This window comes from Ictalurus punctatus, chromosome 25, assembly GCF_001660625.3.
Source record: "Ictalurus punctatus breed USDA103 chromosome 25, Coco_2.0, whole genome shotgun sequence".
NCBI lineage: Eukaryota > Metazoa > Chordata > Actinopteri > Siluriformes > Ictaluridae > Ictalurus > Ictalurus punctatus.
In genome coordinates this window covers 14,467,832-14,486,981 of record NC_030440.2, presented here as the reverse complement: position 1 = coordinate 14,486,981, position 19,150 = coordinate 14,467,832, and the positions used below count along the sequence as shown (strand labels likewise).

The 19,150-nt window shown below is 40.7% G+C and overlaps 1 protein-coding gene across 1 annotated transcript in view; it reads left to right on the top strand.

Annotated features, from left to right (window-relative positions):
- rnf217 (ring finger protein 217) overlaps positions 1–16,673 on the top strand; it is a 30,244-nt gene extending 13,571 nt beyond the window's left edge. Inside the window, exons 2-6 of the mRNA XM_017456015.3 lie at positions 5,770–6,000; positions 6,751–6,915; positions 11,290–11,491; positions 13,328–13,399; positions 13,624–16,673. Coding sequence (XP_017311504.1) covers positions 5,770–6,000; positions 6,751–6,915; positions 11,290–11,491; positions 13,328–13,399; positions 13,624–13,700 — 747 coding nt within the window. The 3' untranslated portion in view covers positions 13,701–16,673. The remainder of the gene's footprint in view (positions 1–5,769; positions 6,001–6,750; positions 6,916–11,289; positions 11,492–13,327; positions 13,400–13,623) is intronic.
- Positions 16,674–19,150: the final 2,477 nt, after the last annotated feature.

The window sequence follows — 19,150 nt, the reverse complement described above, 5'->3', positions numbered from 1 at the left end:
GTTAGCACGTTCGCCTCACACCTCCGGGGTTCCGGGCCATGTGTGTGTGCGCGCGCAGAGGTTTCCTCCAGGTACTCTGGTTTCCTCCCCAATCCAAAGACATGCATGGTAGGCTGATTGGTGTGTGTAAAGTGTCCGTAGTGTATGAATGGGTGTGTGAATGTGTATGTGATTGTGCCTTGTGATGGACTGGCACCCTGGCCAGGGTGTACCCCACCTTGTGCCCGATGCTCCCTGGGATGGGCTCCAGGTTTCCCCGTGACCCTGAAATGGATAAGCGGTAGAAGATGGATGGATCCAGCCCAGTTGTGAAGTTGTTCCAGAGCTAGCTAAAGACTTCATGATAAATAGCAATGAATAATGGAAAGTATTTCTTTATAATTTGTATATGTGTAGGTTTGCGTTACACGGTTGTAAAGCACGAAGTGGAGTACTGTAGAAGATTTATAAATTTTGGCAGTTATTTGATTACGGTTGAAATGATCAGAAATGTGTTTCAGAGATACCAGGTAAACCAAAACTGGTCATCTGAACTGTGTTTAATTACAGTATTCCTCAGGGAATGTTTGGTATCATTTTTATCCGTACTTCATGGTGAATGATGTGGTGAAATCATAAATATTAAAAAGGTTTAGGAAACAACATTTTCAATATATGTTGCAATGTGTGCTCTTTCTTCACACGCACACACACACGCACACACGCCGGCACCCCTGGTTTGCATGGGGGACGTTTTTCCTTTGATCCCACCAACCCATTCTCAGGAATTTTATCAGCACACAGTTCTGCAGGATGAGCTAATTAGCTTTGAGTCTATCCTGCCATAAAACAATCCTGTTTGGTATTTTGGTCATTATACATTACAAAGAGGCTCAGGGGTATAAGAGGATTGAATACAGGGGGTTGGTAACATAAAGGAAGGGCCTTTTGCCATTAATGCTTTAACATCAGCGGTTCTTCTCTAAGAAAGTATGTTGCATTAAAAGTGCATGACTGTATTTCCATGCTTGTTAGAAATAGTTTCCTAAGCTAAAGTTGCCTTATGTTAGACACGTTAAAATCGACCTGACAAGTAAATTAGAAAGGCCTAGACTTTATCAACCTCTGAGCTAACAAAAATAATTGTTTATTGTAGGCTATATAAATCCTCTCTTTATGCTGAAAGCTTAGCATGAAACTGTTTTAGACTAAACCTAATCAGAACACTGAGGGATTATACTTCCAGCACTAACTAGAAGATTATCTTTTGGAGTCAGATTAATAATTAAATGGAGTCGGACATCCATCCGTCCGTCCATCTTCTATACCGCTTAGCCTTGCTTCAGGGTCACTTTAAGCGGAGTGCTTAAAATGGTGTAACGCACACCTAGGCGTGAATAATCCCACGTATACTCTAGTCACTTGACAGCATTAACAAGTTAAATATATCATTGATGTTTGCAGCGCAAAATTTGACTGAAAATGTGAAAATAACGGTTCTTTTCCGTTAGCTATTTTACATACGGGTTGTTAGATGTAGAATTCCACCCTCTCTGAATCATACACAGAGATAAAGTAGTGCTATAAGATGCTAATAATGAAGCTGTAAGTTTGGGAATATGTTACTATGGTTACAGTTGTTTGTAGACAATGCGTTAATTTAGAACGGTGATTAAACTGACCGGAACTACCTGCGGTATACACTGTGTTAACACACACACCTTCCAGCCAATCAGAATCAAGTATTCCGACAGACCATGGTATAAATATATAGCCTATATATTTCACATTCTGCTCAGCTTGGTGAATGTGTATATTAATGAGCTAACCTGCTAGCACTATCCATCATGTGTCATCTCGGGTTTTTTTTTCTCGTTTGAAGCGGAGCCAATGAGAGACGTTGCTCTTTCACCCGGTGCTCAGTAACTGTGACCGTTACATTATTATTTATTTTTTAAAATTCTCATAACACTTAATACTGAGGAAATGTAAACAGATAATTATATCCTGAGCGTTCCAAGTAATTGGCCCACATCCTAAACTGAATACTGGTGTATTAAATACTTTGTAAGCACACCATCGGTGTGATTATTACTATTTATGGTAGTGCTCATAATACAGTTTGGGAATCTGCATGGAGTTCACTGTGAATGTGTATTTCTTGGCACGCGCAGGTATGTGATTAATCTGCGTGGTACAGAACAGTGCAACACAACCCACATTGTGAAATAATGTCTTGTAAGTAGCTTGTGGTCGAGTTCTTCTAATAGAGAGGGAGTAAAATTACAACAGCAGCTTTAGGGAAGATTACCTCCCTGGACGAACATCCCGTTTTCCTACGTGGAGCGATGTAAATGGCCTGCACTTATATAGCGCTTTTATCCAAAGCACTTTACACTGTGTCTCACCTATTCACTCACACACCAATGGTAGCAGAGCTGCCATGCAAGGCGCTAACTTGCCATCGGGAGCAACTTGGGGTTCAGTGTCTTGCCCAATGGCACTTCGGCACGTGGAGTCACGTGGGCCGGGAATCGAACCGCCAACCCTACAATTAGTGGACAACCCGCTCTACCACCTGATCCACAGCCACCCATATGCGCTTTAAGAACTTGATGAAGACGCGTCAGGAAGCTCTTCAGTTGCTCATTAGCTGAAGAAGCGACTCTGGAAAATGGCAGAGTTGACTTTGTTTAAAGTTGAAGGGCTGTGTCGTGTTGTGAGGGTTTTCATCATGTTAGACATTTTGGAAACCAACAATGTCTTCCAAAGATCTCTGAAAATTTTTACAGTGTGCGAGGTACAAACTACACTGTATGTGGACACCAGACTAAGACACTCATATGTGCTTGTTCAACATGCCATTCCAAAGCTACCACATTAATATGAATTTAGTCCTCCTTTTGCTGTTATAATAACCTCTAGTCTTCTGGGAAGGCTTTCAGATGTTGGGCGAGGAGGCCTGGTGCACAGTCGGTGTTTCAGTTCTTCCCAAAAAGTGTTCAGTGGGGTTGAGGTCAGGGCTCTGTGCAGGACACTCGAGTTCTTCCACTACAACCTCGGCAAACCATGTCTTCCTGGAGCTCGCTTTGTGGACATGGGCATCGTCATGCTGGAAAAGGTTTGGGCTTCTTGGTTCCACTGAAAGTAAGTTGTAATCCTACAACATGCAAAGACGTTCCAACCAGTCATGTGCCTCCAACTCTGTGGTAAAGAACCATATATTGGAGTCATGGTCAGGCATCCACATAGTTTTGGCCATATAGTGTAGATATTCTGTGAAAGTTTTATGTTTGTGTGTATATCATTTAGCGGTACCACTTATAATTTCTATTAGTATGGCGAGATGGGAGACACCTCAAATGTACAGCAGTTTACTGTAGGGGAAATACTGATTTCCTTCTGGTAGCAGTTACTTTCACTTCACACTGACTTTGACCACTTTGGGCAGTGGTGGCTCAATGGTTACGTCTCTTGGTTACTGAGCAGAAGGTCTTGGGTTCAAGCCCTAGCACCATCAAGCTGTTGCTTTTGGGCCCTTGAACAAGGCCCTTAACCCCTCCCTGCTCCAGGGGCGCCGTATCATGGCTGACCCTGTGCTCTGACCCCGCTCTGACCTGGGATATGCGAAGAAAAGAATTTCACTGTGCTGTAATATATGTGTGACAAATAAAGGTGTCTTCTTCTTCTTCTTCTTTATCTAGGTGAACTTTGACCTGGGAGTTCACAAACTTCAGCTTTGAGAGCCAAGAGGGCAGGGCTTTGTTCTCTGGTTGGTAAAAGCGCAGAGTAGAATGTGTTGTTTAGCATTTATGCTGTTAGCAAGGAGCCGTCATGTCCACTGACCTATGCTAGTGGTAAAACACTAGGATCTTCTTGTTAGCAAACTTCTGAAACTACAGAGATGGAACTGGAATGAGTGCATTGCAGAGATAGACCAGGACGGAGACAGAATGTTCTCCTTGTGCGACTCCTTATTTTACCCCCCATTTGTTCTGATGTAAGTATACTGTATGAGAAGTCAAACAAGTGATTTGATCAAGTTTTGTAAGTAAAGTCTAATAGGCAGATGTAAATCCAAGATGATGGAAGCCTCTGATTCCTGGGCATGAAACTGAAATCCGTTCCTCTGGTATGTAAGAAATCCAAATGGAATGCCCAGGGCTTTCGCTGCAGACTAGCAAAGGTCACTGTGCACCAAGCCAGACTCCTTCAAATTAGACTTCATTCGGCTGTTAAATTTAGTCAGAGCAGGTTCCCTCAGGTGCCTTCCTACTCATCTGGATACCCATGAACCACTTCAGTCCCAGATGGGGATTTTGAACTGAAACGTCGGTCTTTGACTCGGTGTCCCACTGTGTTTGTACTGTGTCTACTACATTTGCATTTAATCGTTTAGCAGACGCTCTTGTACTAGACTATAACAGACTGTGCACTCACGTGTTCTCCATGTCAGACTACACAATGAAAATCCTCCATTACCCATTCACGAAAATGACGACGTTCTGCTCACATCATCAATTCAGTTTGAAATATTCTGTATCCAATATGTCACCAGTCAAAATATATACAGCATACTGCGGTTACTCTTAACAATACAAGGTGCGTTAGTGTTACAAATGTCCTGTTGTGGTTGGTTCAATAGTGTCCAGATGTATCTTTTAGTCCGTACAGGATTTCACTGAGGGTTTTTTTTTTTTTTTTTTTGTGATCGTTGTGGCCAAAAATGCTCGATTTTTTTTAAAAATATTTGAGTTGTTTGTGCTTTTTTGCGGAAAGCTACTTGAATTGGCGAAATTGCAAGTGCAAAAAGTCTTCCGTAGTGATTTTTGTTGGTAAACGAGACCTTTTAGCTGTGCTAACGTTCGACACACTTGAATCAAAGGGGGCTTTGGCTGAATGCACGTTGTGATGACGTCACGTGGCGCGTCTTGCCCAAATCTACAGGAAATCTGCGTTAATTTTGAAAAATTGCACGTTTCTCCGAATGTCGCAGCGTTTCCTTTGATTTTGCGTTCATTTCTGCGATCGCAAAAATCCTGGAGGGACTGTATGTTTCTTCATTTATTTCAAACCAATGCACATTTTTATACATTTGGTACATTCATACTCAAAGTAAGCCGTGTCTTTATAGTCAATTTAAAGTATGTTTTTAATGCCATAGAAACGGTAACAGTCCACAGTGTATTTTGTTGCCGCTATTGTTATTCCTGTCTTTTAATGATGTTCAGGATTACTGCACACCACAGAACGCCACATAAACAGATTGAAAATCATGTGTAACCGTTGATATGTAAGTGTTTATCTGGCATTTATGGAAGAAATCTCCAGGATTAGTTCTTAGTGACAGTTAGAAAAAAAAACAGTAACTTTTCAGAACTTCCAAACAGAGGACTCGTTTAATATTTTCTTGATTCCACAACATTAACGCTATCTTTAGCCAGTTAAAAAGTATGAAGTGTCGTTCTGTAAAAAAAAAAATGTAATTGTTGCTGTAAGTGGAATAAAACTTCCCGTTATTATAAAAGCAATCAACTTTAGAGCGCTAGCAGTACATTTGCTTTGCATCACACCTCGCTGTCAGTGATTGTGGTTGATGCATGTTGTATTCCATTAATAAAAAAAGAAAAAAGAAAAACGCCTTATGACATAATGTAATCTTGTTTCGGAAATAGTGGGGTAATTATCTGTTTGTTTTTTATTTTTTTATTTATAGTACATTTTTTACTTATACTACAGTTCATCCGAGCTCCATGTGCTTAACGGCTGTATATGTGTCTCCATCCTCAGGTTGTCTCAGGCCTTGCGGAGATCGTGTGTCCGATCCCAGAGTGCAGCGGGTACCTGGCGGAGAGCGTGGTGCTGGCCCACCTGGCCTCTGAGAATGTGGCTAAGTATAAGTACTTCCTGGAACTTGGCAGACTGGACTCGGGAACGAAGACGTGTCCGAAGTGTAGCTTGTTCACTTCGCTGAAGGGACGTGGCCAGCCGGTGCAAAGCAAAGACGAACCCAGGTACAAGGTAGAGTGAAGTTTTCTTATTCATCGATACGGCTAGTTGTAATTACATGGCTGATGTATTTTTAAAATAATACATATTTTAGAAATAGGAAAAATACCACTAGTCCTCACCTCCGTAAGCAGTTAATTATACGGATGGGTCAAGTCAGTGAACAGTGATTTTATTCTTTCAGTGAATTTTTTTCTAGCTTATTTTCTTACAGCTAGCTAGCTGTGGTGATCTACTTTTTCATTTTAACACTAACCCTTCATTCACACTAGCAAGTGAGAAAGCAGCAGATGTCTAGCGATTTTCTATGTACGTGCGAGGCACAAAGCCACAAATATCACACAGCGACAGCATGACAAGCGACATTTGAATTGAGATTCAATGCAAGTGAGGTATGACACTGTGAAACAGTTGAACAATTTCCTGGACCAATCCTACGGCACGTGTGAGCCGACTTTTCTTCAGTTCCCCACTCACCACTTTAATTCCTACCTGCAATCGGTTCCCATTTACTGTTTGATTATTACTGCGTAATAATAGTAACTCAAAACTTACATGCTAGTATTCAAATGACCTGAATTCTGCCTTTTTATTTATAAATACATTTTTAGCAAAGACCAAATACCTACGCTTTAGTGGACAATATGCTTCCATATGTTTCCTTTATTTTGTGAAACAACTCACCTATGAGTCTATACATTGGTGTTTGGGTCAAATTCGCGCTGTATATTTTGTGTCCTAATTCACAGCGTCTCCCCACAGATCCAGTGCAGTAAGTGCGAGTTGGTGTGGTGTTTTAGATGCCACGCGCCGTGGCATGAGGGCTTGAAGTGCCGCGAGTACAGGAAGGGAGACAAGCTGCTGCGTAACTGGGCCAGCGTTATCGAGCACGGCCAGAGGAACGCCCAGAAATGCCCACACTGCAAGGTACAGCACACACACACACACACACACACATACCTATTACAGCACAGGTTTACACAATATAATATTTAGTCCAATGTTAGCTCCTGTTGAGTTGCCAGTAAAACAGTTCCATAATTCCCATACTGTTCAAAATTATAAATGGCTTTCATGAAAATAGTAGACACTACCTAGCATGGAAAATTTGAATTTTACCTCAGGCTTTTTTTTTTTTTAACCATACCATTCAAAGTCCATTATGTCACCCTCTATACACAGCACTATTATATCATCATATATAATCACTTTGTGCACAAGAACAGATTAAACTGCTAGTAAAAAATTCTTAAATTAATTAAAACAGTCAAAACAGCAGTCATCAAACGGAAAAAAAAAACCCTGCATCAATCATGTCTTATTTTATATAAGACTTTATGTAAATAACTTTAGTTGTTGTCATGACTCCACCCCCAAGCCTGTTAAGGTTTTTGATAGAACTGGAACAGTTTCTTAAAAGCATTGTAAAGTTAAGATCGGAATAACAGATATAGAGAGCATTCAGCTCTGAACTTTTTGGGAAAACTCATCTCTGATTTTTTTTTTTTTTTTTTTCCTGGGATTTTTTCTTGGATTCAAGCAGACGAGTTATGATTTGGGTTGGTGATGGAGAGACGTGTAACACTACATGTTGGCTTCTGTGTCAGATCATTTTGTCTAATAATACTGTGAAAAGAGGATGTTTGGTGTCTTTCTCACTTCCTCCTCACTTCTTTCTCTCTCTCTCGCTCTCTTTGTCTCTGTCTCCATCCTAACAATGAGTGGAAATGTGGCATTCCAGGAAGTTGCAGCTCTGCAGAGAAGGCTTTGCTCGGTGAAATTTACACCGAATCATCAACGTTTTGCTTAAGCCCTATTCGGATTGAATTAGTTTTATATGAGGAGGCGCGGTAATGACATTATTACCGGAGCATCTCCCAGGATTGTAGCCCCATCCAAATCCGTCATGTCCGTCTGGAAAAATTGCATTTTGCCTTCAATAAAATGACAAGCTCATTTGATATACAGCACATCCTGTCCTAATCGAAATGTTGGTAAAGATTCTGTTATATCCTTTGGGCATAGAGGCATGTCTAAAACAAAACCGAAGTACTGGCTGAGTTTAAAATGCAGAGCAATAAAATGTAGATGACTTTCCAGATCATTTGGTACATCTTGAAGAATCGATCAGAAATATTTTGAACATCCTCCCGTAACATGACTTAGTGTGTCCTGTAGGATTGTTCTGTCTGAATAGTACTTTCGATTTCTGTATTTATCAATAATAAAATCCAAGTATAACGCTGACTTGAGCTGTAAATGGACTTGCTCAAAAGTCCTTCAGTGGTTTACTGTCAGTCCTAGGATTTAAATTCACAATGATCTAGACACCAACATAGAACCTTGAGATGCCTACAGTATGAATTCAAAGACATGATTTTTAAATCGTTACCTCTTTTTGTATGGCTGATTCGAAGTATATAGACTAGTGTTTGGGTCAGATTTCTTTCCACAAATGTATTTCTATTTAAAACGCACTTACTCTCGACCTCCATAAACAAACTGATACCTCATTTACTTGTGTCACTAAGTTTTTAGAAACGAATAGGGGATAAAATTGGTTGATAAAAGTGAATAAAAGTCATGAGAAATTGTTGCTAGGCAACTGGGTTATGTGGACGCTATAACCAAACTAGCAAGACTGAGGCTGATGATTTAACTAGCTAGCACAGCCACTCAGCTATTTGTTTGCATGTTGAAGGTGGTGAAAACACAATACTGCCATCAGAAATATCAACATTTACCTCAGATGTGTTGATAAATGACTAGGAAAAGACTCACATTACACTTAGCAAGTTAGCATGAACCGCAAACTAAGTTTTGATGATCACGTGCCCATTGTAGGTGCTTTCGGTAGTGGCCAGGGGTCAGCAGCTACGCAGCCCCAAACACAACAACGCACTGTGTGTCCTGACACATTTATATCAGAGCTAGCGTTAACTTTTTCAGCAACTTGTGCCACAGTAGCTCTTCTGTGTGATCGAACCAGACGAGCTAGTCTTTGCTCCCCACGAGCCTTGGGTGCCCATGACCCTGTCACCCATTCACCAGTTGTCCTTCCTTGGACCATTTTTGGTAGATACTAACCACCGCATACCGGTGACACCCCACAAGACCTGCCGTCCTGCTGTTTTGTAGACTCTCTGACCCAGTCGTCTAGCCATCACAATTTGCCCCTCGTCACAGTCGCTCAGATCCTTCCATTCTCTTACATTACACGACCTGTTACTCACAATATGTGCGTACTCTTTTAATACAAACTCAAACGTATGTACTTTTTCTTAATATAAATATAAAAGAGTACATACTTTCAGTACAAGTCTGCCAGTTGGGCCTGCATAACGTATCCCACCCCTTGACAGGTGCCATTGTAACGAGATAATCAGTCTTATTCACTTCACCTGTCAGTGGCTTTAATGTTATGGCTGATTGCTGTACAAAATACTTAACTAGCTTGCTTGCTAATTTTGCTAATGTTGTTAGTAGTCTATTAGAAGGCAGGAGGACTAGAGTTAAAATATAGGTTAAAGACCATTTCAACAGTTTATTAATCCATTTGTAATTCCACTTCGATTTTTTAAAAAGTTTATGTGCTGAGGTGTTTCTTTTCACACACTGTTGTGTGTTTGTGACTCAAACTTTTCCTACTAATGCAATGCTGCAGGATTGAGTCATTTGAGGAAGGGAAAAAAATTCTTCCCTAAATCTTTGAAGTGATCAGCGTGAACAGGCAGTTGCCTGCCTTATTTTTGGCTACACCTAAGCAAATATGCGCCAACTCTGTGCAGGAAAGTGGTTTTAAATATTTGGAAAACATGAACAGATTGATGTGGATAGTCCCAGGTGGATACCCTAAAGATGGCACTTTGAAAAAGAAAGAAAGAATGAAAGAAAACACCAGGAATTGTGCTGTAATCCTGAAGGTCATGATGCCCATACTAGATATCTTTTCAACACGTTTAGTACCGTTTGACTTTACAGTAGACAATTGTAGAAGTGTAATTATTTATAATCAGACTATCCAGTGTCACCCAAAAGAGGATGGCTTCCCGTCTGAATCTAGTTCCTCTCAAGTTTCCTTCTTCATTGTCTCAGGAAGTTTTTCCTTGCCACTGCGATGTTTTTTTTGTTACTGTGTTTATTGTTAAAATTACTACACAAATCAAATCAAATTGAACAGCTTTAGTATATTGCGCATTGGGAGCATCTCTGAGTGCCGGACTAAGCATGAATCCCTCTGTGACAAACCAGCTTCAGAGCCAGATTTAATGGAAAGAGTCTGTTCTCATTAATCACAGCTGTTGTACTCCTGTTCATGGTTTAGATCTTGGCTCCTCTGCTCAGTTTTTTTTGGATTGCTCATGACATTGTCAGTGGCTGAAGTTCAGGACAGATCCTCGCAAAACAAAGACAGGAAAGGATGTGAATCAGTAATGTCCAAAAGTCTGATTCAAGCAGCAAGTGATAGAAAGAAATATAATAATAATAACAATAATAATAATAATAATAATAATAATAATAATAATAATAATAAAAACCCCTGTGTCAGGTCCAGCAACATTATTGAGGGTTTTAAACCCTGTGTTCACTGACTGGCCGCTTTTTAAGAAACATTAACTTTGATGGTGTAGCGTTCTCCATTTTCTTTTTTTTTTTCTTTTTTTTTTGCTGCATGGTATGTCTAAGTCACTTTCATCAGTGTCGGTTTTTGACCACAACACAGCAGCTGTTGGGTGGAGATTTGTGGTAGGCAGACCGTTTCTCCATCCTCCAGTGACCAAAAACTTTACAGAAGTAAACCACCCCAAACCTTAGATCAAGGGTCATTAACTAGATTCGACTCTTGTGGAGCAAGTATTTAAAAAAAATACTAATAGTATAATATATAGCACTGCATGTACTGAATACGAGGACATTTGATATCAGCTACAGAAAGAAAACAGATGGAAAAACAGAGCCGAATGTAGTCGAGTAAAAAGCACATCTCTGTCCTCGAGTAACAAGCTGTTTTCCAACACTAGGCCTAAGAGCGTTCATCTTTTCAGTTTAATAGCTAATGATAGTATTTCTGGCTGTTCATGAGTATGTTTTTTACTCAGTCTGCAAAGCAAATAATGATCCAGGCTGCGCATTTGATGACCACAACATTAGTGTTGTTACTAACTATAAGCAGTTGCTAAGGGCCTCCGAGCCACCAGGGGGCCCCGTAAAAATACAGGATTTTTTATGTCAGATATTGGATGTCGCTAAGAGCCACAACAGTCAAAAGTCAAGTTCAGCCTGTCATTCATCTTCCTTCAGGTCCACATCCAGAGGGTGGACGGCTGTGATCACATGACCTGCACACAATGCCACACCAACTTCTGTTACCGCTGCGGCGAACAATATCGCCAGCTGCGCTTTTTCGGAGATCACACCTCCAACCTGAGCGTGTTCGGCTGCAAGTATCGCTACCTGCCTGAGAAACCGCATCTGCGCCGCTTCATCCGTGGATCCGTGTGTGGTGAGTGAGTTTAGCTGAGGGGGGGGGGTTGTTTATTAAACACAACACTTTTCCTGTTTATATGCAACAATCTGCTTGTGTTTACAGCTACACAGACATTTTGAGTAATTCTCAAGCCATTCTGGGTTTCGCTAAATATTATGATACACCACAGTGTTTATAGTAATTTTATGCCAGTTGTTGTTTAAAGTGTGAGCAACATTGTTGCAAGGCTGAAATGTTTGCACTGCGAAACATTGACAGTAGATAATAACTAGCTACAGACTAAGATTAATGATTTAAACAGCTAAAGCCGGGTGCACACTGTGCGATTTTTAATAGTCCTTTGCGACTGTTGCTTGTCAGACTGTACGAACACGATCCCCGGAGGAAACATTTGATTACAACGGCCGTTAATAGGCTGTCGGGGAACACGTTAAACTAGAGATCAAAGACTTCAGATTTTAACCTAGGATTACAGGAATCTTTTAGGATTCTCAAAATGTGTCTCAGACGACCAAATCGTGGCCAGAATCGTACAGCGTGACCCCGGCTTAACACACGGCTGTTAAGTTTTTTAGATATACATTGTAAAAACTGAATGATGGTGTTAACACAATGCAACCATGAGAAATATCAACATTTAGCTTAGAGGTGTTACGAAGAAATCACTAAAACGACACTATAATTACACTTAGTAAGTTTGCATCAAGCACAAATGCAACCTTTCTATAGGTTCTGCTATAATGAGAAACATCAGCGTCGGGCCACAGTTCATGAACTTTGAGATGTCGGAAAATCTTGAGCTTCAAGTGGGGGGGCGTTAATCGTTAATGTGGAATCTTCTGGTAAAAACAGCATCGTGTTACTGGAACGCACCGTAATTTAATGACTAGACCTTCATTCTTTTTTGGTAATAGAAGCGCTCAGTGAATTAGCAAAAAAGTATGTTCCTCGTGTTTTACATTTACTAACCCGACACGAGCTCACTTAGCTTGTGGATACGTGTCATGTTGAGTCAGATTCCACGCTGTGCCGAACGAACCTCTCGGTGTGAGTCACTGGGTTACACCCCACACCTGAATCAGATGATACGGTTAAAAACACTGAACTTGTCTTTTTGGTTTTGTTCCTGCGAAGTCACTTCAACAGGAAAACAAAAGCCCAGTCTTGTGAAGCTGTGCAGATTAACTCGGTCAGCAGCGGTCGTTAACTTCCTGTCAAAACTTCCTGAAACCGTGACACTGATGTGGGATGAATGATGAGCTTTATCAGACACTTTGCATGCTCTGCTGACCTGAAAGACAATCTATAATATGCATACAGTGTATACAGATAAAACTGCGTTTAATCTGTAATGTTTACTTCTTGTCTTCGGGCTGTTAACAAATGCCCGGTTGTATAAATGCGATAAATATAAGTCACTCTGGATAAGGGCATCTGCCGAATGCCGTAAATGTAATATAAACGATTGTCTGAGATGGAGACTGATTTTATTCATATTTCACATGTCTGTATTGACAAATGCCGAGCATATTCACGGCGGAACTGATTTACATTTAGAGACACCCACAAAAGTAAATAAATAAAAGGCCAAGCTCACCGAGAGCTGAAAATGACTAAATGACAGCTAGTCGGTGAAAGAGCATGGTGTGTGCGCTCAGGCTTTCAGTAACGTAGTTCAGCGATTGCAGCATGCCAGGTACCACAGATACGCTCACTCTTTCTCTTCCTCCTTTTATAGGGTGCCATTACTTTTGTCCTATTGGCTTATTTGTCACACACATATATATATATATATATATATATATATTGCCAGGTCTGGAGTCACTAACTTGTGTGTTGCTCATTCTGCAGCGAGTAAAGTGCTGGTGGCGCCGGTGCTCATTGTCCTGGTGGTGGTGATCGGAGCCTTGGCTCTGGTTATAGGTAAGAATTTCAGTAACACTTTATTTATATGAAGGGATTAATCATTATATTTTAAAGATAAACTTTAGTACATGCTCTCTCTCTCTCTCTCTCTCTCTCTATATATATATATATATATATATATATGAAATATACATCTATTTTTTTCATATCTGAACCATAGCTGGACATAAAGCTCTTGCTAGTATTGAAATATCCTCTGCTGTTTTATTCTCTCTCCTCAGGTGTGGTCGCATTCCCCATTTACTACATCTGTAAGAAGAATAAACACCCCAACGGAATTGGACGCTGGTTGTGCTGAGACTGCACTTCATGTCATACACACACACACACACACACACACACACACACACACACACACTACACGGTGATATGGATGATGGTTGAGTGAGCTCTCTGGTTTTGTTTTGTTTTCCTTTACCTCCAACACACCAATCACTACTCCGTGGAGGATTTTCTCAACACAACAGCGTATGTAAGGATTCATCCAGTTTACACACCGTTACTGTAGATGGAACTGATGCTTCATGTGAGAGTCGTCTGTTTTTATCTTCATTCTTTTTAGCGCATAGAATGCTTTTATCGGGATGTTTCGAGTGATTATTCAGGGATTTGATGGAGTCAATAGGAATTCAGTTCTCTCTAACACACGCACACACACACACCGTGACCAAGCCTGGAATTTTGCACCATCAACAAAAACCTGTGTGGGTGTGTGTGTTGGGATGCTGATCTGACTGACTGCCTGGGAGATTATCACCATGCCGTTTGTGTCAGTCCGGAGGCCTTGTTCACACCTCACGCTAACATGCATTGTGTTTCTGGTTATGCATATCCGAACTAGCCCCTGCTATTACACCTGATATTTATATGCATTCAGACGGTTGTGTTGTGAGCTGATCTCATTTCTCTCACACAGTGTAAAAACAAGGTAGCTTGGTTGAGTTTGGGAGTCTGTTAAAGCCGAGGTTATACTCGCTTTTCATTTGCCAGCAGGGGTGCCAAAATTTACAGTTTAGCTGTAGCACCTTGGTACAGCAATGCAGGGGAGATCTGAAAGGTGCACTTTTTCTGCTTTTTCAGCTAAAGCGACCGTCAGGCCAAACGTGAATACGATTTGCCCGGCGTACGAGGCAGTCCACTGAAGGGGAAAAGGACGCAGGACATTTGTCCTGACTTTATAAAGCAATGGAAATTTGCAAAATCGTAATTTTGGGAAATCAAAAACGAGAGGGCGGAGCTGTAGTCTCCGGTCAGTAAAAGCACAAGTACTGTTTATCATTTATGCTGTTAGCATAGAGCCATCCCTTCCACCCGCACACACTGGTGGTGGTGTTGGGGTTTTTTTGGTAAGACTTTGGTTCTACCTGCCACGATTGTTTTTGTAGCATTTTAACATGACGTTCTTGTGATGCAGTTCCAACATAAACAGCTGTATCATCATCAGAAGCAACGTAAAAGCACACTTCTCATCACATTTGGTAGATAAAGAAGCCAGTTTCTCAACAAAAAAAACAACAACAAACACACAGCTGTAGTCTACATCAGCTGTAGACTGTAAATAAAGGTGGGTATAAATATAGACATAGTTTTCATGTTGTCATATTGAATATTTATGTATTTCTTATTTTTACATGTTCAATGAAATGACAGTGGTTAGCATGTTTGCCTCGCACCTCCAGGGTTCGGGGTTCGAATCCCGCGTCCGTCCTGTGTGCGCAGAGTTGTGTGCATGTTCTCCCTCCCACACCAGTCCAAAGACATACATTGTAGATTGATCATAAGATTGTCCGTAGCGTATGAATGGGTGTGTGAATCCGTGTGCAGTTGTGCTCTGCGATGGGTTGGCTCCAGCTAGGGTGTCCCACACCTTGTGTCCTGAGTTCCCTGGGGTAGGCTCCAGGCTCCCCTGTGACCCTGTGTAGGATAACGGTATGGAAAATGGATGGACGAAATGAAATCAATATGGATCAATATGATGGTTGGCGTTGGCTTTTTTTTTTTTTTTTTTTTTGTAAATATCCATGTCTGGGGCTCACACATGAGGGACACCAAAAACTCGCCAACTCTAGTTCATTCTGCATGCACATTTTTACAATAATCATCAAAAACACATGCTAATATGAAGTGTAAACAAGGCCTGATGGACATTCTTCCACTATTAAAGCTGGGGTCCACACGGGAGAACAACTCCACCATTTCTATTTATTCTCAGGTTCATCCAGTAGACATGAACCTCCAGTATGTTTGAGCTTTGCACACGATATTCCATATCTGACCTTTGACACCAGTGATGTCTACTTAATCGTTATGGAGGAGCGGCGAATATATTTGCGATGAATATCACAGATTCCTATCCAGTGTTGAATATTATGCTCAGTGAATATAGGGGTGTTTATGTTACAAAGGCACGGTGATGAACGTGTGCCTCGTACCGGTTGATCAGTAAGCAGCTCTCGGTGTTTCAGTGATGACAATCACACATATACATATACGACACAATCAGGCTGGAGAGTTTGTGGCACTTTTATTCTCAGGGAGTGCATTTGGACTTTCACACACAACTCTTTCACTCCTGCAATGCTGCGACTTGGTGTCTGTCAGATCACAGTGTTGCGCTCGCGTCGAGAATCAGAAATGAGAAAAAGGTCACAGTGTCATGAGTCACAAGTCCATGAACAGTCATTCGAGACCTGCTGTTGCACTCTGCTGTGAGCCAAAGGCCCAGACTGGGCCGGTTTCAGTGGTATTACTGATGTATTTCTGATGTATCTTTTATCCTCTTGTGCCTTTTAATATGCTGTAAATGGGATTGTATTAGAGGGATTTTTTTTTTATTTAAACTTATTCGAATTTCGCATATGAGTGATAAGTGCATGCACACTTTCCAGATGACCCTGTGGTACATGTATGAGACCACCGCACAATCTTCTTTTTTTATGATTATGAATTTTGGTATGAATACATCTTATATGTACCCGTACATCTCCAAACCCCCCCCCCCCCCCCCCCCCGGTTTTGTTTTGTACCTCCCCCAAATCCTCTTACAATGCTTAATCTTGTATGCTGCTGCACTTTATCTTCAGAGTCTGTCATGTTAGTCCACTTTGGCAGGCAGTGGTTTCTATGTGGAAATAAATGGACCAGCCAAGATTTGTTTATTAATCATGAGGACGTGTTGAGAGGAACCCGACTGTCTGGATTTGGCCTTAATGCTAATAATAATAATAATAATAATAATAATAATAATAATAAAAGATCACAATACAACCAACACTGTGTAGGTACAAAGGTCTTCCTTGTCTGTTTTTTTATGCTATAAAGTGTAAAGTGTTTTCTAAAAATGTTTTACCCTCCATCTAAATGAGTAGCATGTTATATGTCTTTAGTACAGTTTTCAACACACTGTGCAGTCCCTCCGGGATTTTGCGATCGCAGAAATGAACGCAAAATCAAGCAATAATCAGAGATTGCAATTTTTCAAAATGACCGCAGATTTGGGCCGAGACGCGTCACATGACGTCATCACAACGAGCCCTCTTCGGTTCACGTGCGTCAAATATGAGTTCAGCTGAAAGGTTTCATTTACCAACAAACATCACTATGAAAAACAATTTCATGCAATTGTGATTTCGCCAATTCAAGTAGTTTTCCGCCAAAAAAAGTGCAAAAAAAACTGTAAGTTGCATCGCAAATTTGGAAGAAGAAAAAAAGCCACAGCATTTTTGGCTGCAACAATCACAAAAAAAAACCTTTGCGAAATCCTGTATGGACTGACTGTGTAGTTTCAATACATTATAGGTGTGCAGTTGGATCCTGGGATCCTGCAAGACCCAAGAAGAATGCCAGCAGTCAGATATGAATCTTGCAGGTCAAAAACCCCATCTACACTTATATGTTTTTACAAAAGCTCACATGAGCATGGCAGCTGAGTAGGTGACAAGAGTAAGTCATAAACTGTTATATCAAATTCTTCAATAATCATATTAAGAGCATGTGGTAGAGAAGGCAAAATGCAGAAAAGCACTCTTCAGCCACAATTTCTGTGATTTGGAAATTGTCCCATTTTTAATTAAATAGCCTCGTTGTTATTATTACTGACAGTTCCCCCTGGTCTTATCCAACATCTCCATTCTCGGTACTGTTAGTACCACTGTAGAGCAGTGGAGGAGTCAGGAGCAGTACGACGCATTTCGTATTCTGGCGAGAGTGTAAAAGTAAAGCGAAATGAAATTGCAAACCACTAAGTTGGTCAGTAATTGAGCTTACAAAACCATGAAACATTTCAGTCCCCACTGTGAATTTCTCCTCCTTTAAATACAAGTTCAACAAACTTGTCAAAGTTTCAAAGACCCAAAACTAATTTTTTTTCCTATGAGGCAGGGAGCCAAAAACACAGAGAAAACACCACTTGTGGATAGGGCCAAAGAAAGGCCACACTTACAAATGCATTTACAGCATTCGTTAAGTCTTCTGTCACTGTGAGAACTTGGTTACAGTGGTTTAAATGTCTAATTTGTTCGTATTTTTGGGAAATGAAAGCAAATATTTTGGCCATGTGCAAACAGAAGTAATAACTCCAGGACCGGACAGGATTTAAACAAAATTGACCAAACAAAACTGAAACAAAGCAATGTATCATCATCTATGTTATATGAGTGGACACGTACAGCACAAAGAAGGAGTGTGTGATGATTTTTCAGTTGAAATGCAATACTGAGATACTCCTGACTGTTAGAGCGAAGATTTCATGCCCCGAGAACTTTGCAGTAAAGATCAGCACTACACAGTATGCCAGCTGTTGTTGAGACAAAGAACAGAGTGTTTGGCTAATGTCTGGGTGATCTCTGCCAACTGGTCTGATGGTGAGAGGTCATATGAGGTACATAGTCTGGGAGGTTCACTCTTTAGATGCTGATTTACCTCCGACTTCTAATGATTTTTGGTCAATTGTAGCAATTGACAGCTGTGAGATTACATTAGTCAGATAACATCCTGGGTAGAAACATCCTGCTTCAGAACATCATTAGGATAAAATCAGAATCTAACAGTGTGAGCTATCCATTGTAGGCCTGATCGCCCAGTTGTCAGTAACGGTTTGTACACAGGGGCAGATGGGGCAAAGCCCAACCAGGTATACAGTATCCGCCATTCAACAAACATTAAAGTCTTTATTCCCAACTCCATTCATTTAAAATTTTGTGAAAATACTATTGACCTCTTTTAAGAAACTATGGATCTAAAAAAATTTGCTATTTCATAAATAGAAGATTTGCTCACCTTTCTACATGTTGCACAATCACAGGGCAGCGTGTCTACTGCCCCATTTATCACCATATATTTATTATGCACCTAGTGGTCAACAATGGGAACTACAAACATACTAAGGCCTATAGGGACACGAATCAGACAGTCCCGTAGTCTGGGGAGGAGCAGAGGAGTAAATGGCAGGGTTGCCAAATTGGGCTTATTTTTTAATATTTTACAGCATGCAAGAATTTGTTTTATAGCAAATCATTAGAATTAAATCTAATAGATTTCTGCAAACAAAGACAGGCTGTATTTGCAGACAGTGTGTCTAAGATGTACAGAGCCATTTCTATTGTAAGATATCCCTCCAGTTTCTATACCGCTTATCCTACAGGGTCAACGGTTGAACGAAGTCTGTTCTGACTCTGCCTTAATCATGTTTGAATTAGTTGACATTTCTGGTGCTTGCCTCTTATTATTCATTTGCTTGATCAGACAGCA